Raw genomic sequence first — 27,235 nt, 5'->3', positions numbered from 1 at the left:
CACAGGAAAGTGAGAAAAAGCCAGCCTTGCCTCTGTGCTGCTGTGTGTTTTCCCAGATACTGGATTCAGAGATCAGAGATTTTAGGAATATATTTTGGTATATTTTCTGACATGAATTAATAAGCAGAGGATTTTTTTGACAAAAGGTTACTCCTGGCAAAAGGTTTGACCCAAATCTAAACTTCTAGTGTGTAAATTATTATGCAGTTCAGTATTAATTTCTGTTTTGTCATTGCCTTTTAAAAATTGCTACTGGTAGCTCCTGTTGAAAGACCCTTAATTGAAATGAAATTCATATGCATTGATAGCAGCTGCATGTAAGTCTGAGAAAACCTAAATTTTTCAATTATAATTCCTTGACAGTTACAGCCCTAAATTTATGATTGATTTTGGTAGTGTTTACAAGTGAATGGCTTTTGCTTATTACAAATGTTGCTGTACTCTTAAACTGTGTTTCTTCTTGTTTCAGAACGGAGAGGTAGGCTCAATCCTAAACTGCTCAAACTCAGTTTAAGGTAGTATTTGACTTATTATTCTAGGGAATGTACACTTTGTTTTGAAAAATGGATAGAGGTTTGCTAAGCTTAAAAATGCTGTATTTCCATAATTTGTACTCTAGTCAGTAGACAAATTATGTTTTCTAAAGAAACACGTGTTTGTTAGGATAAATGGCCTGATTTTTTGCCCTGGTTCAATTCAATTGCTCTTATTTGCAGGACTGGATGCTGTTGCAAAGTGAATGGGAATATGCACAGTCAGGTAGCTGTTACCTGCATCATGCTAATCTCCCTGAAGGGGAGCTTGTTTGAAGGCTTAGTATGATAGATTCCCTAATCGTCTTCGTAACTCCACTTGGTACCATTACAACGGAAATGTGGATTTGTGTTTTGACCAAGCATTTGACCCTGAGAAAGAATTCCATTCATAGAACATTGTAAAAAGTCTGCATTATTTTAGGAAATATGAGTAAAATCTTATAGAAAGTGTTTTCGATAATAAATACAAAATCTGGGGGGGTTTGTATCTTGGATTCTTAAATACTTGCTTTCCCATATCTCTAAGAACTTTGTGGGTGAAAAAGAATCCACTGAATCTAACTTTAGCATATAGATTTAGTACAGATGCACTGAATTGTGTGGCTGAATTTGGGCAAATAGATTTGATCTAGTATCATTCCTCTTGCCTGTCTTGGTAAAACATTTGGGTATCATGTGGTCTTAATGGTGAGAAGTAAATATGTAACACCCCCCCACCCCCTGCGCCAAATTCTAGAGGGTGACGTTATCTGCCAAGGTTTAGTGTTTACTGCTGTTTGTATAGAGAGCATAGTTTGGAGGAGGTCACCTCATGGTCTTTGGAAGCTGGGCACCCTGGGGGCCAGGACTAGTGACTTGTAGGAGTTGGTGCTAACAGCCATCCCCCACCTTTCCTCAAATAACTTCGTAGTTGGGACACATGCACAGGAGGTAGGAGTCTTGGTCTTTATGTTCTTTTCAGGCTCTCTACACATGATAGTATGCCCGTCAGTTGTGGCCGTTATGCTATACATAATATTTACTAGATTCTTTTTACAGACTTAAATAGTTATATTTGATAATTGATCACACTTAAATGATGAGTATCAGTTAGTTTAGGGGAAGAGTTTTACATGTTGCCAGATTTTAAATTATCAGACTACATGACACAATATTTGTGGAAAATCAAACTGTTTCAGATATCAGCCCAGTATTGGCACTTAATTTTTAATTTATTTTTCTTCTGGGTAAAACGATAAATTCATGTACACAAAGTAATTGAAGGGCAATATTCAGGTAAGCAGAAGTTCCAGCTGAAAAAAAGGAGTGAAAACAAGGGCTGATGCAACTTGAGGAAAATCAGTTTTGTATAAAGTTAGGATACATTTGTTGAATGCTTTTGTCATGTGTATTGATGGCTGGTTTCACTCTTGGTAGTGCATGAATGGCCCTAGTGATGTAGGCTCAACGCCTGCCCCCTGCATATGCCCGCCAGGAAAACAAGGACCTCCAGGCCCCAAAGTAAGTTTCTGTTCTGACTTATCGAGTGTACACAACTTTCTTTTTTCTTTCTTTTTTTTTTTTTTTTTTTTTTCCCCCCAAATCTTATGTTGGCCAGGCATAGTCACGCAGATTAAAACAGTAGGGGACAGGTTCTCCTAGTTCTGGTTTCCAGTGCATGAATATAGTGATTAGGATCCTCAAGCCCAGGTTTTGGTGCCATAACTCATAATACACAAATATATCTTTTATTAATTAAGGAAAATGCCTGTGGATGTAAAATTGTGTTTCCTTGCTACTCTTCAGTATGATCTTGCTTGATTCAATGATCTTGCGCTGTGAATTGTTTGAGAATGAAATGGTTTGCTAATAAAAGTCTTCTAACGGAGAGAGTTTTTTTCCTTCTTTGTTAGAGAATGGACTAGATACTTACTGGAAGAGTTCCACCTTAGCTGTTGTGATGACCTCCCTTCAGTGTTAGTGAAGGATTAAAATGAGAACCAAACGAGTTTCACTTGTTTAACATGGCAAACTCAAATCTCTAGTATTTTACTGTACTAACTTTCTCAATAACTGTGCTAAGCAGTGCTTCCAGAATTACTAGCTTGCCTTACAAGGTCAGGCAAGAAAACCCCAAACCTCTTGTCTTTCATTAAGCAAATGATTAAAAAAATTCTACTCTCGTTATATAAGGGGTCAGCAGTCATCTGCAGGTGCTTCAGGTCAAAGGGCTCTTTGCTACGGTGGTAAGGGTTTCTAATCGGGGAAAATTAGAATCCACAAGATGGAGATCATGATTATTTCATGTAATAGAATTTTTGCAGTCTTTTACCTTTTTTTTTTTTCTCTTTAGCATATCAGACAAAAGAGAGAGAAAAAGTATTTATCATTTAAAAAAAAAGTGAAAGCCACATCCTGTGAAGTACAAAAAAGTTTGAAATGTCAGAATTAGGGTAGCCTCCTGTACAATTTTTTTTTAGATCCCTGCTTCACGTGCAATGTTTCAGTTGCACTGCAGTATATTTGTTTTGTGAAAGCTCAGTAATACAGGTGACAAGATGGTGCCTAACACAAAAGACTGTAGAAAGAGTGAAAAGGAAGCCAATTTAATATTGTATAGGTTATTTTAGTTATAGTATTTCTTAGGTTTTGAATACTGGACTTTGGAACCGTATAAATTTAAACTTAATTTGTGTGTTTGTGAAATTAATGGAGTACAGGGAATTTAATTAAAACAATTTAAAAATACAAGTAACTGATATTTTAACCTTTTCAAGTAAGAGGCATAAAATTTCATTTGTTTAGATAGCATATTTGAAAGCAAATTTATTTTCACTCAAATTTCAAACTTGGACTTATTAATTTGGACAATAATAATTCTGGATAACTTGTTAATTAAAAAAATTGTGACAGTTATGCTTTTCTAAAGAGGCATTATTCTGTATCCTTTCTCATTTAGTGCTGCATTACATTTCTGTGGTTTATATGTGAAAAGATGTTTTTTCAGTCACATTGGAAGCTAGTTTCCTGTTTACCTCCAATGTCCTCCTTGTTAATAACAATTCTGCAGTTGTAACTGACCTGCAGGTCTGCTGATGGTTCAGGCTGAAGAAAGTGATACCTGCTTCATAAAATGTAAATAAGTAAAATGTTTTTATAGATAAGTCTTACTGGATTTTGCTGGGCTCAAATCAATCCTTTAGTAAAGCAAACAGAGAACTTTAAAATACTAAGAGAATATATGAGTGAGAAGTTAACTTCTTGCTTTCTTACCATAAATATGAAGCTGGGGGAATTACTTTTCTTATCCTTTACCATGGTCATAACAGAGATTATAAAAATAATTGCAAAGGCCTTAGAAGAAGAAATCTAAAATAGTTATACTTTTTAGACAGCCATAAGTGTGAGGAGGGGAGTTTAGTATTTACTATGTTTTAGTATTTACTAGATTTTAATCCTGGCTCCTGCCTTTCCAGTGCTTTTGCTTTAAGTAGACTCAGCCAAAACAGGTGAGAGGTTTATTCAGAGTAGAACTACTAAATTAGCAAGGTTTTAATAAAGTTTTTTTTCATCTATTTGCTAAAAAGTGGTTTTGTTTCTGTTAAGATGTTAAAAAGCCTGAAAGCATTTGAGATGATGGGCTAAACTTGTACTGTAACTGAGCATGGGCTCACTTCTCCAACTCTGACACAAGAAGTTAGGGAAAATTTTCCCACGGGAGGGTGTTACAAGACCATTTCTTTTTTACTGTAGGAATTGCTCCTCAATAGCAGGTGTCTGGGCTTGCAGCCACTGTTTTGTGGAATGTATTAGGGCTCATTTGAAAATTCTCTTTCACATCCTCTGTGTGTTAACATATTGCTTCTCTGTAGGGTGACCCTGGGCAGCCCGGGAATCATGGTTATCCTGGTCGGCCTGGTCCAGATGGTAAGCCTGTGAGTACTAAAAACTTAGTCATACATTGTAAATGCAAAGCTAACAAGAGAAAAAAACATGTAACTTTGATATCAGGTTTTCAAATTTAGATTATTTTGTCTCTATTCTTTGAAACGGTGAATGTCACTTAAGTGCTATCTGACAATTTTAGTAACAATTTTATGAGTATGTTTATCGTAGTATTTTTGTTTCAGCTAAACTATTGTAAATATGATAGTGTGAGATATGTAGGCACTGTGGTAAAGCAGAGAACAGGCTATGAGTGCTCCTGTTGGCCTTTGCATCAGTTTGCAGCAGTTATCATTTTCTGACCTTCAATCTTTGCATTAGAAAGCACTTTAGGGCACTAAAATCCTGTCTATTTGGTTTTAGGGATTTCTTCTCATGTTTAAGCTTGATTCATTTAATTTCTTTCTAGGCTGCCTCAAGTAGTCCACCAAAATATGTAGATATGCATATACAGTGTTAAAAATATAGATATTTTGCACTTCTAAACATTATGTGTTAAAACATACATCCTAAAAATACCTGTATATTTCTCTTACCCTAGATTTTACTTACAAGCTGGCATTCCATTGGTATGCATGGTAAAGACTGGAAGAAAGTAGATGAATACCATATGTCCCTAAAATAAAAATGACAGATTTGGCAATGGATCATCTAGTATTCATAGATAACATTTTTTAGTGTCATAAAAATCTAATAAAATCAAATAAATATCTAAAAATAGCCTAAGGTTTCATTAAAAAATATATCAGATCTCTGAATCTAATTGGAAGCCTCTGTGATATGACAACCAAGATTGTCTGTTGAGTAAGGTTTTGTTAACAGCCTACACTCTCTTTATCACCGAAGTGGTGGTGTGCATGTGCCTCTGGTGTGTTAAAAGAAGGCAGGCCAAAAGCTGGGAGACTTGGCCACCTATGTTTCTTTTCTAAGAATGTGGCCTCTGATGTTGCTTACTATTTTATTAATAGAAGCTATTTTATTTAGATTAAAAAAAAAAAAGAAAAAGGAAAAGGTAAAAGATAGTTGGGAGCATTAAAAATAATTTGCTTCTGGAAAGAGGATAATTTCTCTGCTTGGATACCAAAAGCAGGAAAAGGAAATTGCATGTACGTACTAGAAACTGTTAATTCATTGTAGCTTTTCATACTTATCGTAAAGACTAAATTTTATGGTTGAGTCCTTAGATTGTAGTGTTATTTTGAAATCTCCATGGTGAAGGTGAAGAGAAGGTAAGTATCATGTCTTGAAAATACAATTAGGGAGGAGTCCTAAATACCGTTGAGACTATACATACAAGAAGATGTCCCAGAACGTTTGAAAATATAAGTGAAGAGTGAGGAGAAGATGAAAGTATTTATGAAAGAAACATTGGATTATGGATTTGAGGAACTAGTAGTCTATGGGTTTGATTGAGACATGGAACTTATTTTGGGCCATTTTGGTCCATACTTGACAAACTAGAGAGACTTCACAGAAGGGCAACATAGGGTTGGATTGCACCTTTCATCTTCACTCTTTTAGCAGATTTTCTGTCCTGTGGAAAGTTTCATGAGGATATTATAACCACAAATCTTTCCCAAGTCTGCCCTTGCTTATCAATTTTGGTACCTCTAGGATGTTATTCCTACTAAAAAGGCACTACCCACCAACTTTGTCTGCATAAAAACACCTAACATTCTATTTTTGTTAAGAAGTTTTAATACTAGTAACCCATTGCATTTCTGTGTCAGCTAAAGATGGAAACAGTGAGCTTCAAAGTCCTTGGAAGTGTGTATGCTGTAAGGATAATAAATGTTACCAGTTAAAAAAAGAAAGCTCCATGCTACACATTATAAAATGTTCACATTTCTCCTATTTTGTTGCTTAGTTACGTGTTGGCCTTTTCTCAGGGATAGCAGCTGGTTCATTTAACTGTGGTGATTCCTTTTGGAGGCAGAGTTGATTTGATAGGAAAAAAAAATAGGCACTGAAAACAAGAAATGCAACTGTTTCTAAAAATTGAAAATGTCTCTGTTTTAAAATATGGGACTTGATACCTGGGCATAGTAGCCCTAATGGCCCAGGAGAGCAGTGAGTACATAAATTTGTCAGTAGTTCCACAAGCAAAGATCCTAATTTTTCCTGTGATATAAAAACATTTTTATACTTTTGGTTTTGTCTTAAACAGCTTTTGATAGCTGTTATCTTCAAAGGTTCTTGGAACTAGAAATAGACAAACCAATCTGAGTTGAAATTGTTAGTACTATAAAATACTACATTTTGGTTTGATACCATCATGAAAATACAGGTTTTAAAATAGGAATGGGTGGAATTTGAGCTGGGGAAGTGTGATCTAATCAGAATAACTTTTCAGTTGATCATTGATGGTGTTTAAGCTTCTGAAGATCAGTCCTGTTCTTCTATACAAAGACAGGTGTACAAACTGTCTCAACCAGAGTTGCATGGGAGAAGGTGTCCATCACAGTTTGACCATACCAATTGCTAGATTTAGACTTGCAATATGGATAAGTGTAGCAGAGCTGTCTTTAATCCAGCTAACTCTGATATAAAGTGATACTGTACTAGCTTTAGTGAAGCCAGAATGGACTGGATATTGTCAGGGAACTGTCAGTTTCCATTCTCTCTTTTGAAAAATAGATTAAGACTTTATTTCTGAAGTGTCCAGTCAGCTGCAACAGTTTTAGAAACAGTTTGTTATGACTTTTTCATACTTGTATTAACAGATTTCCACTTCAATCCTATATATCTTCCCATAAGCACTGCAATTTGCAACAGTGTGAATCATGAAGGAGAGATAAATTGATACTGTAGTCTTTCTGTAACTTTGTAACCTGGCATTTTTTTTTTTTTTTTTCCTGTGAATGAGTCATAATGTGCATAGATGGGCATTCTCTGAACATAAAAAAGATTAACAAAAGTATCTCAGATGATTAGAAGAGAATCAGAAAGTCTCCATAAAGGAGAGATTTTACCATCTTGCTGAACTGAAGTTTATATGTTATTTGAAGCACTTACAGTTAAATTCTATAGCTTTATTAACTGACTCTTTTAATTTATTTTTTTTTTTTTTTAAATGTGAGCTGTAGCTTTTTGCACTTGTTCTTTGTAAGGACATAATTGCAAGCCTATTAGATCATCTACAGCTCTGGCCAGTACATTACTGTTCCTTAGAGTAGATTCTTGAGTGCTTTCCAGGCTAGCTTTTAGCCATGAATGATGGGAGACCCTTTAGATACACTGTGCGGGAAAACAGATTCCTCTCTCTGTCTTTTGCTTTCTGTTTTACTTATTTATTTGCTAATATGACTTGCACGTTTTCTGTGCTGTCAGTGATTTTCTTTCTTTTGAGATAACTTTGCTCATATGAATCTTTTTAGCTGAATCCCCCGGGGGACTCTGAAAAGCAAGCTCTTAACTGAGATAAGGACAATAGGCTTACAGGTAGTTGTGTAGTCAGGGTTGTTTAAACAAATGGCTTTTGCATGAAAAGTTTTTCCTGGAAAGTCAGTCTTTTCTGTTCCCAAACACATTTTTATGTTCTTCTCTAATGTTATTCTAGTTTGCCTATCTGGTATTCATTTTCTTAGGACAGTATAGCTGGTCAACAAAATGTTTATTCCTCTGAGAAAGGTTTTAAGCATGCATATATGTTACTGTATGTAACTGATTTTTAAAGTAAAAAATCAAAGAAAGTTGCGTTTATTGTTTGTGGGCTGGTTACATTGTTGTAGCACCTAAAGTTAGTTTTAGTCCAGGAAAATTCAACATTTTTACCATGAATATCTTCAATATTACCAGAAAATTATCCTTCACTTTGTGTTACCCAATAAAATTGCTTGCTGTAATATTTGGGGAAATGAACATAAACATGACTCATTTTCAGTCATTCTTTAATTTTTTTAAATAGTTTTGTTTATATGTTCTTTGTTTTTTCCCTTTAATTTCCACCTCTGTTTATTTTCCATACTCTTGATACATACAGAAAAGATCAGTTAAAGTAACTGGAGAAAAGCACAAAAGTGAGAAGCAGAATAAGTAATGAAAATACGTTTTATTTTTCAATGATAAATATAATTTGGGACCTGAAATGACTAAATTGTCTTGTCAGGAGAAATAGCACCAGTAAATAAGCACAATTAGCATTAAAATCTGAACTGAAACTCATTTTTATGGCCATTATTCATCACAAAGAAGCAGCTGGAGTGGTTGCTGGCCCTGAGAATGCTCAGCAGCCTGACTGTGCGGTCACAAAGCCATTTTTTATTCTAAAAGATGCTTTATACGTACTGGGGAAAAACTCAAGGGGAAAAATAAATGAACAGAGTCTATGTAGTGATCACTTGTGGTTAATAGAGGTGATAAGTTATCGGTCTGCTAAAAAAATTGGAAAAAATGCACTCATTTTTCAATTTTTAACTTTGAACCACGTGGCTGACAAATCTGGACAATTTTCCAGTATTCCATCTAGTTCCATTCATGAAAGTTTGGAACCATTTGCCTTGTTTTTACAGTGTCCACAAGTAATAAGCAGTTTTAAAATAATCTGGTGAGACTGACTTTACTGATATATCCAGATACAGATTTCATAAGGTATCAAAGCCTCACGTAATAATTAATTTCTGATCATTCCAGTATTTTTTTTAAAATCTGTAGAAGATTATTACAGCTGTACTACCTTGAGTTTAATAATATTTGGTGACCAACTGAAGGCCGACTCTTTTGTGATGAACTTAGTATAATGGCAATGACCAGCTATATCAACAGTACTTTTGGAAGAGAAATGGGTAGTAGTTTCATGTATACATAGGATTGCCTGTGCTATTGGATGGTTTACCTGGGGATTTAAGTTGATATAAACTCTGCAGCTGATTTTCTCCGGAAACTTTCACAGATATAGTTGATAATTCAGCTGTAAAATGCTGCTCTCAATTCCAGAAAAATACATATTCCTCGGCAACACTGTGACCTTGTTATTCTTTGAGGAAGTATGTTTGCTCCATTATGTCTAACACAGTCATGTAATGGCTTCACTGAGACCTACTGCTTTGAAATCAGGGAGATGCCTGATGCTGACTTGTGTTGCATACAGCTGTACATTTCGGACAAAAGACCGTATGACTGTCTTCAGCAGTGGCCAAGGACACATGATGAGGGTGAACAATCTAAGCAGTGAGCAGGAAGATATACTCCCTTCATACATCATCCCATCTCCCAGATGACTGAAGCTCAGGAACTTTTTAAGATGGATTTATGACCTTTTATTTAATAACCTTGATTGATTTTTTTTTTCCTCTGTGGTATTTGAGCCCAGAACATCATGTTGAGGCAAAATATACTGCTAGTGGCTCTGAGCTGTGAAAGCCTTGGCATATGATGGAGTAGCCAATGGAAGGAAGTGTAATCAAATGGAGAAAGAATTAAACAGGCCAAAACAAAACAAAGCACAAAAAAGGCAACAGAGAAGGCAATGAAAACTCTTTTCTGTACTTTTCCCATAATAATGTTGACGTGATTACAAATATTTGGTCAGGAGTCACCCCCAAAGTTATGGTGGAGGATAAAAGCTGCATTTAATTACCTTTGTGATCTAATGCTGGATCTGCTCTTTATTTTCATGTTTTGATACGTGTAGACAGAGGGTATTCACTGCAGAGACAGTTCTGGTAGCCTGCAGAAGCAGATGCCATGAGGAGTCCTTCTATGGAGCCATGCTATTTAACAGAGGGACAGAAGAGGAAATGACATTTGTTCTGAGCTTCTGTTACCACTGCTTAAGAAAGTCCCAGAGAAAGGAGTAAAGCACAAACTCCAAACAGACCTGCTGGGAAGGACCACCTGACTGATGCACATGTCCAAAGGGACGGGATAAAGAGAAACAGTAGGCAGATGAGTACAGGCATAGTGAGGTGTTAGAGAAGGTTGTTAGGGGCCAGGATGGGAAAAAAGGAGGAGGAGGAAGGACCTGAGGCAAAAACATTAAATGATAAACAACTTCTTAGAGAAAGGCTAAAACACTTAATTCAAATACTTCAGGTACTTTCTAACATTTCTGTTGCCTCACAGGATTCTAATACTGATATTGTCAGTGAGGGAGAAGGTCGTGTGGGCATGGATATGTGCCTGAATAGCTACAAGAATTTCTGTCCTTTAAGATGTAATGTATTTTATGAAGAGGGTTCAAAAACTTATCTTCTAATGCTTTAATGTGTTTTAAATGTGCTAAAGAACTTCCACAAGTGACTTCCACAAGAGGTCCGTAGACCTCGCTGTCAGGATGTTTTCCTAAAATCAAGTTAAATTTTTCTTTTGCAGTTGAATTCCATTATGCTTAGCTACATCACCCTAAATAGTTCTGTTTACTTAGTGTTTACAGTCCTGAAATATCTTTAGACCATTACTGTTGATCCTTGGTTATTTCCTAGCCAAATTAAGCTTGTTTACTTCTCCCTTGTCTTTCCTAAGTAGTCCTGTTGCCATGCCTTTGTCATTTATGTTGTTTGGTGGATCCAAAAGCGTTTCAATAAGGAAGTGTGCAGTGGCAGTTGTCATTGCCTTATCAGTACATCCTCTGTTTTTTAAAAAAATTTATTTTTGTCTGATGTGATACACCTATGAATGCTGTCTGAACTTCTGTCCTTAAGGCATGCAACTGCATTGAATATACACTTCTGAGGTTTACTCTGCTATTGCACCCAAAGGTTCTTTGGAATTAATAATTGTCATATGTCCTTCTTGCTCCATTTTTTCCCTTACAGGTAACTAACTTTCATTTTCCAGCAAGGCTTTTAATTCACTGATGGTGACAGTATTGCTAATTTGTCTGTGTCCTTTATGTAAGTTCTTTGGCCTAAGAAGTCTGGTCAACTTTTTCCGTTAGAATTATTTGTAAATTATTGCTATTTTCTTTAAATTCAAAAGTTACATTTTATCTGTAATTTTTTAAATTACCTAGCCATTTGGTACAAAACTAAGCATCTCAGTATCTTGTTGTTTATCACTTTGCCTTTACAGATTTTCTGGCACTATAAATTTATCAGTACTGTTCCCACCCACAAGAAATTGAGAGGGAGGTTTTGTATAATCCTGATTTCAGTTGCACTGATGTAAAATAATCAATGATAATATAAACAAAGTGCTGTGGAGTAATGCTGAGTGACAACATTGATAAAACGTTGTAGTTTAAAACACCTACATTTGGTGTTTATATGTGTACATATTAGTTTCCATGTTAGTCAACAGATATTTATCTAATATATTCCAAGAAGTGTGGGGTCTTATGGTGTAAGTTATTTTGTCTGGCCCACACCACTGCTTCAAAAGGTTGAATGCCTCCCAAATATTTTGTGCCACTATCTTCTAACACTGGGTGGGTGTCTACAGAATCTCAAAAGGCAGGAGCTGCCTATGTTTAGGCAACTGGATTCAAAACTGAGGACCAAATTTGGGTTAGCTGTAATAATTTTCACACCATTTGTGTGTCTTCTGAAAAGTTCACAAGAGAAGACCAAATAAAAATTTGATCATGAGACAAGTCCAAATAAAAACTTTTTGGTGGCAAATTTAGTGCTTTCACCTTATTTGAAAGGGAACCTTCAGTCCTGAAACTCGTCTGTGTCAATTGAAAAGGGAGTTGTCACTTCTGTCCCTTTTACATAAAATGCCAGCTAAGGCATGCCTGTTCTTGGAGCGTATGTATGCATTACATACATACTCCTACTGAGGGATTTGGGGTTAAGGAAAAGCTGACTTTAGTGCAAAAAAAATATAGGCATTAGCATATAGATCGATGATCTGTACTGCAAAAAGAATAGTAGTACAAAGACATTTTTTGTCTTTGCTCAGTTTTTATGAAAGCGGGTTTTTTGTACTTTATAGGTGGTTTTAACTTGTCCAAACAATTGCTAAGTTGTTTGTACCAGTGATTCTGATTTTTGTGACTTTCTGTGAATTTCCTTTTGAATCTTCTCTGTTCCAGCTTTCCGTTAAACAAACACACTGACTGTATGTTTGATTTGCTTTGAAATCACATTACAAGATCTAGCTCTAAGCTAAATACTCAGTTTTGTAACCTGAAAACTCTTTTGCCATTCTCCATTCATCTTGTGAATTTTGAAATTCAGTTCAGCCAGGAAATTGTCCTCTTCTACTTCTTCCCCTACTCAGAAGGAGGAGGAAGGGAAATTGCATTTCAGAGATATAAAATGTAAAATAAAGTTTTATTTGTATAAAATTGTATCCTACAGGAAGTCATACAAACTTTTTGGCTTTTTTTGGAAAAGAAATAAAGGGATAAACTTTTAAAGGCATTTTTTATCTCGGTAAATTGTTTCAGCTACCCGGGAGGCCTATAAGCAATATGGGAATGCTACACCATTTACAGTTAAAGTTGGTCTTGCTAGAATTGCCTTGAGCACTAACAGTGAAATGCTTCATAGAGGATCCATGTATGACAGAGACCTAGAATTCTGTTTATTTCTATACTAAACATTACCAGCTGGCTCTTTGGGCACCTGCTCAAATGTCTTTTGGGAAGAGGGCACAGCAAGTACTCTCTTGTATCTGACCCAGCAAATAATTTTAGCTCTGTTTATTATTCCCAGGAAGCTCTGACTGATTTACAGAAATCAGCCATACACATTGCCTTCCTTGTATTGAAAAGGTTCTAATAGCTCCTTTTTACCAGTGTGGAAATACTCCCATTAAATTTTGTGCTAAGTTTTTAAGACCAAAACTCATTTAGAGATAGGATTATTATTTCGTACAGTTCCAAGCAAGATCAAATTCTGGCTATTTGAAATGGGATAGTCGATTTTATGGGATTTATCAAATTTAGTTTGGGCTGCCTGTTGAAAGCTCTGAGCCAAATAGCCTCAGAGTTGTATAGGACAGTTTCTCTTCTTGTTTGATATGTTTGCTAAAAAACCCCACAAAACCTCTTTGTAGCTCATTTTGTCCATTGGAATGACATGTTTTTAATGGAGCTAGGTAAAATTCCTATTCTTCAGTTACTTGCGCCTGTTAAAGGATTCTTTTAAAGCACTTGTTAATTTTGCATAAAAACTGGCCATCTTTGCTGTACTCATTGAATCCAATATGCCAAAACAACCTCAGGCATATATTTTGGGTTCTGTAAACGTTCTTTTGTTCTGCCAATACTGGTTTCTAGTAAAGCATTCCTGAAATTCTCTTTTCAACTCATGAATTATTTAGTCTTTCTTTTCATAGTCCTAGCCATTCAAATTATTTTCTTACTTGCATACCTGTTATATACCTTCAATTTCATAGGTAAGTGCTTAGTATTGAGAATGGAATTTTTATTATTTAGAGATATTCTAAAACTAGCTGCATAAGTGCTAGCATTTTTCAGCTATTTTTCTTGAGAGAGAGAGATAAAAGAAGTGTCTACATATGTGGGTTAATTTATTCTCCCCCCCCCCCCCCCCAGTAGAGGATAAAACAATGTGTTTGTTACATTCTCATGTTACAATTCTAAAATAATGGATTTTATCATAAAGTGTGGAGGCTGCACACTTCAGATGCAGAGATGAAAGCTTCTGAAAGCCGAAATCTAAATCTCAAATATATGATTTTGATAGCAATTACTAAAATTTGACCTAACACGTTGTGAGAACAGTTCTCTAGTAACCAGGAGGATTGTTTTTTCATTAAATAGGTGTTTGGAAATTTGTTAATGTAACTTACGAAAAGTCACAAGTCTTGGTTGCTTTTCCTTAGGGATATCAGGGATCAGCAGGAATGCCAGGTATCCCAGGAACTCCAGGAGTTCAAGTAAGTTTCTGTTTCATTCCTAGAACTTGAAAATCTGTGACAAATCCTGCCAAATCTCTCCCAATATCCATTGTTTGTGACTGAGAGCTGAGGTGTGGAGACTGAAAAGGGCTCAAGGGATGTCATGAACTCAGGAGCCATCCTTGGGTGAATTGCTTGGGAACTCGCATGGCTTTGGGGTTTGTAGGTGGGCTAACAATTAGGCTGCAAATCTAATCATTGCTTGGTAAGGCCTGTAGGAGCAGGGCTCAGGTGGGGCTTAGACATTTTCATCCTGATCCAGAAGCCAAACAGTATTTCCTTCCATTTTTCTAAGAATCATTAACAGTGATCTGAAGCCTTGTCATGGTGATTGATTACCCACAATTCACATGTCCAAAAGAAGGTTTCTGATAAAGCCCAGGAGAATTCTTTTTATTTGTTCATTATATTAATTTAGTAGCCCTTACTGGCACAGTTATTGGAAACCATTGCTGTATTTTACTTGTGGCATGATCCAGCATGTCTGGATAGTCGAGGATTTACTAATTTGTTGAATTAAGTATCTGAGAGCAGCCGAGAGTGAGCCTGCAACATGGCATGTGTGAAGGCTGTCTGACAGACATTTGAAAGGAAGGGGACATCTCTGGACTAGTACAGGCTGTGTGATTTCCTTTTTTCCTGGGGTGGTCCTTGGTTAGAGCCAAGAATTGTTTTGGTGTTTCCTAGTCATGGGTTATGATAGTGTGCCATATTCATACATGCGGGGTACATTTCATGCTTGCTTCTGCTTTTGTAACCAAGATGTTGTGACCAGCCAGCTGACACATCAGTCCCTGGGTCATGTTGTATTACATTTCTGTGTCCCATTCTGTATCAGATTGTATTAGTATTTCAGCTGGTTTTCACTTTTCTCTCTTAGGGACCACGTGGCTTACCAGGTATCAAGGGAGAACCGGGGAAAGATGGGTCTAAGGTAAAAAAAAAAAAAAAAAGTAATAGATAAAAAGATTTTACTCCTACCATTTATCATTTTTGGTTGTACAGTTAATAATATCATTATTTTCACATGAGGCTTTGGTGAGAATTGTTTACTAAAAAGGTAATAAGGAATGAGAGTCCTAAATTGAGAATGTTCCTTCAATTCTGAATCAGGTCTGCTTTATTTAATAAAGTTTATATAGGGTTTAGCACTGCCAGTGACACCTTTATTGCACTGAATAATTTATATTTAGAAAGCCTATCTAGGTATGGATACCTGGAAGCAGGATACAGACATCTGTCAGGACGGACTTTCTGTCTCTTTTCATCCTTTTTCTCTTTAAGTGAGCATCCATATGATCTAGGTAGGAGTTTTTGGATGGCACTTGTCTGAAGGCACTGACTAATTGAAACCAAAGATTTTTGCAGAAAAATTCTATCTGAGGTGTAGCCAGTAGCTTGGAGCTGCAGACAGATGTGGAAGCTTATATATAACTCTCTTCTGGTAATCAGGATAAACTTAAATCTGTATCTCCCGTATACGCCATTGGCTATTGGCAAGTCTTCTTGATATGTAAATATCTGTGTCCACCCTTCTCTCACACCTTTGCCCTATGTTTAGCAAAGTTCTAAGTTCATTGTAATAAAAATGTATCTTGTTTTTTGTTTGTTAAAACTTCAAAGCCTTTTTTATAAAACAAACATTTTTTTTTCCCCAAACAGATTTTACTGTAAAACTACCTTCTTCTGAAGTTCCCAATGTTAAAAGCAGGTCCTTATATTCATCACTGTTCAGCAGAATTCTCAAATGCATGGTTAAAGCTGATAAATGTAATTCTGTGTTCTGAGGCATCTTAATCTGACTGATGTTAGATGTTAATCTAATTGATCAGTCAGTATCGGGCCATGTGCAGAAAATAAGATAAAATGAAAAGATGAAGATGAAAAACTCTATTCTCCTGGCAGTGCAGGGTTGTGACAGATAGAATATTTCCTAATGCTCAGTCCAGCCTTGTTGAAAATGTGCCAAGAAGTAGGGCTTCCACCACCGTTTTAGCAAACTTCTTCCATTGTAAAATAGGTCTTGCCGTTAGAATATTTTTCCTGATGATTCAGCCCAATTTTTCATCCCTTAATTTCATCCCATTACTTGTAAAGTTTCTGTAGTAACTAATTTCAAACTGTTTCCATTGCCAAGGTTTTATCCAATAATTGAATTACCACTTCTGAGCAGAAATCGAGGCTCCATTCTTTTTCATTAAGAAGTAATGGATACATGAAGTGTTTATTTTATAAGCTTTGCTGATTTTTTGCGCTCCATTCCATTGCCTGTTTTCAAAACTCACTTGAGAGATACTTTGATAGATTGATCCACAAGCTATCATTCCTTCAGTCGTGTTCCTATCTTCTGTGAATATGTGACAGACTTCTCCAAATCTGCTTAGACATGAATGGTTTTGATAAGTGCCAGAGACATGTTTTCTTTTACCCTTTGTCTTAGAACTTGAAATATTATGTAAAGTAACTTCCTGAGCATAATTTACTGTTCCTCCTTTATGATTGAAATGTATTAAAAATTGAAATACATTGCTCAATATAAAGTTTATCTAGAGTAGATATTAACAGAGAGAAAACATTGTGATTGTCCCAAAATGAGTTGGTGATTGGCTCTTTGTCCTGAGTGAAGTAGATCCTGTCTACTAAAACACACAACTAAGCTTGTTTTTAACGTTTCAAGTCAGGTAGTGCCAAGTTATAGTTTAGCCTCTCATTGGAACTGCTCAAGGGAGCTTGTAGACAAATTGTCAGATAAATATTTTCAGTACCAATGGCAAAAGATTTGGAATTCCTAGTGTCTGACACCTGTGAGGACAATAAAAATAACTTACATTTTAGCTTATGCTTTCGATTGCCAACTGCTTTTACCAAAGTGAGTTCATTCTTCCACTGAAATGAGAACTCATTTGTAAAAGTGCCAAAGTTGTTTTGTTGGTGTATTTTGGTTTCATTTTTTTTTTTTTTTTTTAGAGAAAATACTTAATACCTTATTTTTTAGTACTTCAGTCATCCAGAGTAAGCAGGTGAGAAATTTGATAAGGTCAGTAGGTCTTTGATGTTTTCAGTAAGAGGCAGGAGCAAAGCTAGCTCAGATTTAGGGATTTTCCTTATTCTTCAGGAATGACGAATGGATTGTAGAATTATCATAGCTCCTACAGAGATTTTCAAAGCTCTTTTTGAAAGCTTTTTTCTTCTTGTTAAAGCTAAAATTGCTACTTTTGAAACTCCATAAGCCTTATTGAGAGATGGCAGTAAAATTTATTCTAAAAAAATTAGTGATCGTTTCATTTTTTTCTTTTATATATTGAATCTTGTTTAAACAACACACTCTATCCAGTCATCATACCAATGTTATGTAGTTGATATGGTGATATATAACGCCTTTCCACTATTTGTTGATCATTGAGAATATGAATGTTATAGTATATTACTACTATGTTCAGTATAAAGATTTAAAATATGTTTGTTGTTTTAGGGTGACCGTGGACTACCTGGTTTTCCTGGATTACATGGGATGCCAGCACCAAAGGTTGAAATTATGTATTTCTTGTTTCAATATTCATGTGTTTCAGCTTGCTCTGTAGTTTAAAGGAAAAATAAGTTTATATACAATATTATGTCAGTGCATTTGATGAACTACATAAAATGAATAGCTATGATGCTGAAACTGAAGGAAGACACATGCCATGGGACTTAATTACATACATATGGAGCAATGGAAACTGCCTGTTTTTTTAATTTTTGTTCTCTTCTATGACATTCTATATTAATTGCTTCGAACTTTGATTTTACCACTACTTAAACACTTCATCACAAATAATGTGTCAAAAAAAAAAAAGTAAAAAATAATAATATAATTTTCTTAAAGTTATTCAATTTGAGTGACAGCATTTTGAGGGATAGGTCTGGTCTAACCCAATGAGGTTATTTCACGTGTATGTTCCCCAAAACTTCATCAGTCGTATCTTTTGCTCTTCTGTGTTAGTACTCAACTGAATTTACTTCTTAGTTTTTCAAAATTTTCGGCTTAAACTTTTCAAATAAGATCTTCAGAAGAGTGCAGCACTTCTCAAAGAGCTGAATTTTCACTGAGGTACCTACCTGTATTGAAGCAACCAGAAGCTCAAATTGCCTTCCATTGAAAATAGATGCATTAAGCCTGTGAGCTGTGGATTGTCTCACCAGACCTGTTGGACATTCTGGGCTTCTTTCCTAGGAAAGCTCGGAAAATTCAGGATTTTCATTTATTGTCTTGAGCATGTTTTTTTATATTGGAGCTCTTTGCTGGCTTTATTTTATCTCTGCTATACATGTATGCTTTGTGTATATATCTATAGATAATGACTTCTGTTTTAAAAATTAATATATTCACATACATTTTGTTTAGGGAGAAAGGGGTCCTAAAGGAGATCAAGGAGTGCCAGGAATATATGGAAAAAAGGCAAGTAAATTTATAATCATAAAATAAAGCAAAATGTTATCGGTATCTGTGGTGGGATGAGGTTGGCTGGCTGCCTGATACACCCCAGCTACTCTCATTCCCCCTCCTTAACAGTACAGGGGAAGAAAATAAAACGGAGAAGCTATTTGGTCCAGAAAAGAACAGGGAGATCACCTACCAATTACTATCATGGGCAAAACAGACTAGATTTGGGGAAAATTAATTTAATTATTAACAAGTAAAATAGGTTTGAATAGTGAGAAATTAAGACAAAAACTAGAACACCTTCCCCCCACCCTGCTTTTTCCCAGGTTTCACTTCAGTCCTTCATGGGATGGGGAATGGGGAGCAGTGTGGGGTGGTTCAGTCCTCAGCTCTTCTTTGCTCTCCTTCCTCCTCACGCTTCTACCCTGCTCCAGCATGGGTCCATCCCACAGGCCGCAGTCCTTCAGAATAAACCTGCTCCTGCATGGGGCCTCCATGGACTGCAGCTTGGCTACCACAGCTCCACTGTGGTCTGCTCCGCAGGCTGCAGGAGAATTTTTGCTGTGGTGCCTGCAGCACCTCCTCCCCTCCTTCTTCACTGACCTTGGTGTCAGCAGAGTGGTTTCTCACTTTTGCCCTCACTCCTTACTTTCCCCTTGTCATGCTTTTGCCCTTTCTTACACACATTTCCCTGAGGCGCCCCCTGTGCCAGGGCTCAGCCGTGCCCTGCTGTGGGCCTGCACCTGGGACAATATCATTTATGTTTTTTCAGCAGGTGTATTCCCAGAGAATTTAATTCTGCAGTCCTAACTCGGAAACATTTCCACTGAAGTTCTTGCAAATATTTATGTCTATATATTTATGTCTAGTAATATTAAACTCATGCTCTGCTTGTTTGGGTATTTTGAGAACTCTCTTCATCCTTCTGTTAATGGAGTGACATAATTCATTTTAACATAACACAAAAAGCTTATAAATGTATTTTTTGCAAATATGTCTATGCCTTTAATATAGGGTATATGTAAGAATTATTTGGAAAGTAGTCTGCTTCTTAATACGTAGAAATGTACATGAACCATAAAACAAATGGGAGAGAGAGAGAGGAGTAAGGGGAGTGAGGTGAGGAGCACATAAATGGACTGAGACTGATAGATGCCTGGAAGAGAGATGTAGTTTTAATCTGTAATTTATATAAAACAGGGTATGCTTGTATGTAAATATATTTCAGAGATCATATTTTGGTCATTCAATCTTAAACAGTTACATTTTCACCTGTCCTTATATTTTCTTAATGTATTTACTGGTCTAGAGTTTAAAGCAATTTGAAAGACAGTCTGTGTTCACATTTCTATATTTCAGAGCATATTTACATTTCTGTAACAGGGAGTAGTTTTAATTGACCACTACCTGTGTTAAGAAAGAAACAAATCTTCCATACATGTTCAAAATAAGAAACAACATATGTGAATTATAGGTTAAATATACTGATTTTGCAGCATGAACATTGAGCACTACTTTTCCTTTGCTGTATTTCTCAGGGTTCAAAAGGAGAGAAAGGTGATACAGGGTTTCCAGGAATGCCTGGGCGATCCGTAAGTTTTGTGAAGACAATTTGCCTTTACTTTAACTTGTGCTTGTTATTTCACCCACTGATGACTGTTAACTGTTGCTACAGGGAGACCCTGGCAGAAGTGGGAAAGATGGATTACCAGGAAGTCCTGGTTTCAAGGTATGTACAAATGAATGTTCGCATCATGCCAGTCTTCAATAGCATTGCTGTTAGTCTAAATATACCCTGTTTATTCTGTGGAGAATAACTGGAAATTAAAAAAATGTGTGTTACTGGGAAATGCCAAACGTTTACTGCAGTCTTCATTGAGCTCAGTTTGTGAGCATCGGTGAAGCTTTTATTAAGAGTGTATAAGTGATCATCAGAGATTGTTTACACTTCATGTCCCTTAGCCTGTTTGTATTTCTCTAACTCTGTGAATCTGTTAATGAAATTTATATACAGGCATATGCTGCAGAAGACACCTGTTATGTACAGTTAAGAAGGAAGTAATCTAATTATTATTATTGCTTTTGAAGAGAGCTGGATGAAAGTTAGGGGAAAACACCTTCAGTATATTGGATTCATGTTTATTTTTGTATTCTCTTTACTGTGTAGTGCACTTTATATTTAATTTAGAACAGTTTTTCAAGTGGACTAAATATTTGCCTACTGTAAAAAAGACAACAGAATCTGTTATTTCTATAATGAATTGCAGTCTGTGAGCTCACTGGATGTTTTGTATACACAGTTGTTTGCACTGTTCTAATTTGTGAAAAGATAGACTTTAGCAGTATCAGTTTTAAGTTCACAGGAAAAAAATTTATTAATATGTGACATAAATGTTCAGTTGAATTGATCTAAAGAAGCTTTTTAACAACAGTTCTGTTCCTGTAATATTTTTCTTAATAATGAAGTGATTGAGGGCTGCTTGAGATTAACGTTCCTTTAATGTCCAAAAATACAAGTGTACTTCTAAGTGGATATGTCTAAAGTCCTGTTACTGTAGGTGAAGATCTGGGTCTTTCTTCCATTTTGTGACCATGCTTTCTAGAGCAGTTGGGGATACCATGGCATATGTGTGACATTTGCTGAAACAGGGAGGTATGGCACGAGGCCTGTGAAAGACCTAAAGCCCTCCAGGCAGCAGCTGCCAAGAATGTGGATCCAGCAGGATCCCAGGCTTACTCAGGCTGGAGGGGACTTTGGGCTGTCTCCTGGACCAGCCTCCTGCTCACAGATGGGACAGAATGGAATTCATACCAGGTTGCTTAGCTGCATCTTGATAACCAGCAAGGATGGAGACTGCACAATTAGGCATCTTGTTACATCCTTGACTGTTTTCATAGTGAAAAAATTTTCACCTTTATTTGCAGCAGGAAATAGCTCTGCATGTCTATGTGTTGACAACTGAATCAAGCTCTTCATAAATACAATAAATGGAGCCTCTAAAGTCATTTAGCTGCGGAGTGTTAACTGCTATAACTTTTGTGAGATCACTTGTAAGTTTCCAGTCCTATTTGCTGGTTTGGGGTACGCCAGGTGACCTGTAAGTGCCATTTCAGAAGGACTCTGGTCTTCTGTAGGTGGTACCTGCCAGCCTGATGTGGAAGCCGTGGCTGCTCTAGAGCACCTCAGGTAGCACCAGGCATTTGTGATTAGGTAACTGAAACAAGCCCCTGTTCACTGTCACTGTAATGGGATTTTAGATCACTAATGTATCTCTAGACCTCTTCAGGTAGACAAACACATGGATGTGTCTTAATTTGAAGTTAAAAGGGGGAGTTATCACTTACGTACAACACTACAGCCACTGTTATTCTAAAAATGGCACAACTTCAATGTATAACTAAGCATCCTACAATTCAAAATTTATTAGAACACATCTAAAATAACAGCCTTTAAAACGTATGTTTAAAATCTAACTTTTATGCTAGGTAAACGCAGTATTTCCTATTTTATTTGTTCTCTTTGGAAAGCCTAATGAGACTGAACTAAAAGGTAATGGACTGACTTTATTTTATGTCAAACTGTTGTTCTGCTTTTTTTTTTTTTTAACTGCCCTTAAGTTTACACCCTTAAAATACATGAGTAAAAGAAGTTGTAATTGTTAATTATGGAAAAAAATATTTTCTTATTGCTCATTTTTGTGAAATTAACTTCAGCAACTAACAGCAGATTATTTCTATGATACTGAAGGACTTTCTCTTTATTTGTTACTTGGTTTAGTTTTAAATACTCCTACATTCACTTAATTTTGATCTTCAAATCCCATTGATACCTGCGATCTCATTGATACAGATTGTCATTATTAATATATATCTACAAAAGCATGTGTCTCTGACACATGGAAATATGTCAAGCAAAGACAATTTAACAGACATTCTTAAAACACTCAGCTAAGTTTGTGTCTATGGACATTGTAGCTGCCTATGTTGCCATTAAAGTCAATAGAGGTCTAACCAGTAATTCAGCTCAAAGAAGACAGACTTGTAGGTACCAGTTAGTTGTCTGCATAAAAGTGTCTGGTCTATTTGAGATGCATTAGTGTCCAAAGCATCCTAAGGGAGCTGACAAATATGACGTAAGTCCTATGGAAAAGCAAGTGCCTTTCTGGAGTGGGAATAGGGACCCAGACAAGACACCCTTCAGTATGTCACATATGATCAGATGTCTGTGTGTGGGCAGTGAAACTGAGCTCCTGGTGGCTGGTCAGCTGAATCAAGTCTCCATCAATTATCTTGACTTCTGTTAGCTGTGATAGGAGTTTAGTTAACTACATGAATTTATCTCAAATGAATCCAGCCTTATTTTCTATATACTGATATATATACACACAGATACCTGCTAAGTTGGTGGAGAAATTCCTTCTCTGATACTATAGAAAGTAAAAAAAAAAAATTAGATTTTATATTTTTTTCTTGTATTTGATAACATGGACAAGTAATAGCCACAGTTGTTCAACTAAAATTTTAGCTGTCACTGGTGGCTCTTCAGAGTGAAGTATTATGTTGATAAAGCATGAGTTTGCACAGTATTTTGATCTGGTTTTGTGCTTGTAAAGAATACACAGATAGTTCGGTATCTTAGCTGTGTGAACATGTGTAAATTTAAACTGAAAGACACTTTCTTGACTATTTTCTTAATTATTGTCGTACAAAAATATGACAGTAGTTTTTATTCATTTTATAATGTAATAGTTAACAGAAGCCATATTCTTCATTCAAACATTTTGTCAGCTTGACTTCAACATCTGCTTGCTATAAAACGTTGCTTCATTCTGGGTCTGTAATCAAATTCAGAGCAGTAACAAACAGGCTGTCTTTGAAGGAAATTTCTGCTGGAGCTTTCCTGTTTTCTTACAATATTCATTCTGGGAAAGAATGTGGAAAAAACGCATGGCTTGAAACCCAGATGCTACCCATTGTTACTTCAAGTCCAGTTTTTGTAATTTTAAATTAATTATTACCAGATTAGTTTTTATATATGAATTGATCTTTGCATTTGTTTTAGGTGCTTTCATTTCTGGAACTATTCTTTAAATTCTCAGCATATTTTTGGTATTATATATATTTTGAGTAAGGACATAAAGATTTGATCCTATCTGGTACTGCTATATTCTGGAGTGCTTTGAAATATTTTTCAGGCTATGAGTTGTACTAACAATTGGACAATAGCAATTAAAGTTTTATGTGCTTCTTCAACCAGTAATTGCTGTTCTGATTCAAAAGACAATTGTCACTCATCTCTTTTTTCAAACCGTTTGACAGCTGTCTGTTGGATGCAGCATGAGGGAATATTGGAATGACAACACTTCCTACTGTGTTTTTAAGAGATGTTTGTTTGATGAAGCTTTGATCATGTGTGTTGATTTTACATTTTGCTTATATTAAAAATAATAACTTACTATTTGAAATAATAATTTTTATTATGCGAAGGAAGGTCTTTTTTTTAAATACTGTATTTAACTGTCTTTTTTATTTTAAAGGGAGAAGTTGGACATCCTGGATCTCCAGGCCTAGAAGGTCATCGGGGAGAGCCTGTAAGTGATTAAATTGCTGACATGTCCTTATGTAGTGATTTGTTTGTTTTGCTGGGGTTTTTTTAGTTAATGGGTGTTATACTTCATGTTTCATCCGTGTTGATTTAAATTGGTTGGTATGTCAGTTTTTGTAAAAGTGCTTTTTCATTTTCTGGTGTTCATCTCTAAATCTGGATTTAGCAAAAGAAATAAACAAGGCTTTAAAAAAGATGCCTTAAAAGAAAAGATTCTTAAGTATATTGCTGTTGTATACTTATATATATATGTTATAAAATTGTCTCATTATTGACTTCTTTCCTATTGATAGGATGGTATGGTTAGATACTGATTATTTTCTTACATGAGGAAGGATTCTGCATGTTAACTGTAATTTCTGCAACACAGTATATCTTCTTTCATATAGTTGTTAATTGCACACTTGTTTATTTTTTCACTGTCTACCTCCCCCTCTCCTTTGTCCAGTTTTATTGGTCCTTTACTTCTTCGCATGTTGTTACACTGTCCATGTTATCTATATCTCTGTTCTTCTTTCTTCTGGGGAACGTGCTGCTGGATTTTTGTTTTTCTCGTTTCCGGAGACATTGTTCCTATACTGATTTTTGGGCAACTTTTCAGCGCAGCTCATTTTTCTCCTCTTTATATGTGATAGCTAGGCTTCGTTCTCCTTGTTTTCTTTGTTTGGCTCTTTAAGGCCAGCAGACTGCTTGAAGCAGAGGAGCTGACATATCTGTAGAAATAGCTGAAAGCTTTGACTGCCAAGAGCCAGCTTCTTCAAATGATTAGTATTTCTTCAGTAGGCCAAGAGCAGTGAATGGAGCTCAGTTGGTGGGACACTGCCTTCCAGATGAATTACATTCTGAATTACATTTTGAATTGTAACATAAGGAGATAGAGCTTTATACATTCAGAAATTTTTGCGATATTGAATGTAACGAGAGGTTGTATGTGTTACATGGTACTGAAATCTGATAGAGTTTTGATAACTAGGAGATAGAAATAATACTCCCAGCTGAAAAATTCTCAAGCTCTTTCATTTAAAGTTTTTATATATTCACCAAAACCTCATAGAACACGGAGTAGAGTGCCAAACACTGGGCAATCATTCCCAGGAGACTTTCTTCCCAATTGGCTGGCTTAAGTGAAGAACACACATAATTCTTCACTTGGCTTTATTTTTTCCTTTTTCTGCCCCAAATAACTGTGAGATATATTAACCTTTTACAATCTATGGCATCTTCATACATAAGAAAGATTGAAAGTCAATGTTAACTAAAAACCATAAAAGAGAAATTAAGAAGTTTTGGTATACTGTTAGTTAGTATGCCATAACAAATGGGTTGAGATAATAACAAGACTTCTGGAATTGTCCCTAGCCTTGTTTTTTCTCTTTTAATTTTTAGAAAAAAATTTATTTAGTCATTGTGATTTTTAAAAAAAATTAGTCTAAAAAATAAGAAGGAGAAGGTATTTCTGACCTAGGGAAAACTAAGTTTTTAATACTTTAAGAGCTCTCTGATCTCATACCTTTGGTTAAGCCCAGCCTGTATCTACTAAAGAAATGTATTTTGGTTTAAAATTAATATAAATGCTTCACAATATAACATTTTAAACAGCAGTGTAAACTTACCACTTAAGTCCCATACTTTTGTTTTAAAGAGAAATTAAGTGGCAGATTTAAGACATTAAAATCACTCTTTTAAAATCACCATGAAATAATATAGGGGAAAACTTCTGATATATCAACTACAAAAGATTTACACAAGCCAGAGCAAGCCAGATTATACTATATGCTTCATTTATAATCAGTGGATGTTTTTCTGAAGAGCAGAAAGTCTACATGCTGACCAGGAAATTGCCTCAAGGTAGCCAGTAGGAAATGTAAGACACCTAGTCATAACTGCTCATCTGCCTCTGTTGCTGGTGTAGCACCAGACTGTGTGTGCAAACATGGTGTTCCAATCTATTTAGAGCCTGAAGGAGGAGCAAAGGGCATTTCTGTGCAGCAGATTTGTGGTAAATGTGTGTGCTGGGCTGTGCAAAATGGAAGCTTTCCTCAGCCGTGGGATATGTAGGCTCCCCTATTCAAGTGGAGGCTTTCATCTGACGGAAAGTGAACTGGATTGTGGGGGCTGTGAGGAATGTCTTGTGCAACTTACTGCTTCTATTGTTTCTGTTGTTCCTCCAATGTCTATTTGATGTAGAATGTGTAAGTGCCTCCTCTCTGCTTCTCTTCTGTGCAATTCAGTGTGATCTTTGGTGGGATACCCTATTAGTTAGGGCATTGATGTAGGAGAGAGGGACTGATCTTTGCTGTGCCCTCCCTGTGATAGCCTCTGCCTAAGCTCAAGAGAGGCCTTGGATGATACTGTTGAAACTGTATGACACCATATTGTTAACCAGCCAGATGCAGCTGTGGGCCTGGGACAGTTCAGTAGGTTGCATGGATACCCCACCAACGCAAACATACATGCAGACAGTCTATTTCTTCCATTCAGCCACATTAGAGCTAAACATGGCCTAATTTGTTAAGTTGGTGTGGTGGGTTGACCTTGACTGGATTCCAGGTGCCCACCAAAGCTGCTCCATCATTCCCCTCCTCAGCTGGACAGAGAAGAGAAAATATAATGAAAGGCTCATGGGTCAAGATAAGGGCAGGAAGGCATCACTCATGGGTAAAACAGACTCAACTTGGGGAAGAATTGATGTAATTTACTACCAGTCAAATCAGAGTAGGATAATGAGAAATAAAACCAAATCTTAAAAACACCTTCCCCCAACCCCTTCCTTCTTCCTGGACTTAACTTCACTCCCATTTTCTCTATCTTCTCCCCCACAGTGGCGCAAGGGGAGAGGGAATGGGGGTTTTGGTCAGTTCATCACCTGTTGTCTCTGTCACTCCTTCTTCCTCAGGGCAGGACTCCTCACACTCTTCCCTTGCTCCAGGAGGGTAT

The 27,235-nt window shown here is 36.2% G+C and overlaps 1 protein-coding gene across 1 annotated transcript in view; it reads left to right on the top strand.

The window, feature by feature from the left end:
- COL21A1 (collagen type XXI alpha 1 chain) overlaps positions 1 to 27,235 on the top strand; it is a 111,456-nt gene that overhangs the window by 43,847 nt on the left and 40,374 nt on the right. The window contains exons 8-17 of the mRNA XM_074922489.1: positions 470 to 478; positions 1,953 to 2,036; positions 4,388 to 4,450; positions 14,196 to 14,249; positions 15,151 to 15,204; positions 17,743 to 17,796; positions 18,655 to 18,708; positions 20,232 to 20,285; positions 20,369 to 20,422; positions 24,231 to 24,284. Coding sequence (XP_074778590.1) covers positions 470 to 478; positions 1,953 to 2,036; positions 4,388 to 4,450; positions 14,196 to 14,249; positions 15,151 to 15,204; positions 17,743 to 17,796; positions 18,655 to 18,708; positions 20,232 to 20,285; positions 20,369 to 20,422; positions 24,231 to 24,284 — 534 coding nt within the window. The remainder of the gene's footprint in view (positions 1 to 469; positions 479 to 1,952; positions 2,037 to 4,387; positions 4,451 to 14,195; positions 14,250 to 15,150; positions 15,205 to 17,742; positions 17,797 to 18,654; positions 18,709 to 20,231; positions 20,286 to 20,368; positions 20,423 to 24,230; positions 24,285 to 27,235) is intronic.

The sequence above is a fragment of the Athene noctua genome, chromosome 1 (genome assembly GCF_965140245.1).
Source record: "Athene noctua chromosome 1, bAthNoc1.hap1.1, whole genome shotgun sequence".
Classification (NCBI taxonomy): Eukaryota; Metazoa; Chordata; class Aves; order Strigiformes; family Strigidae; genus Athene; species Athene noctua.
This window is presented reverse-complemented; position numbering and strand designations above follow the sequence as displayed.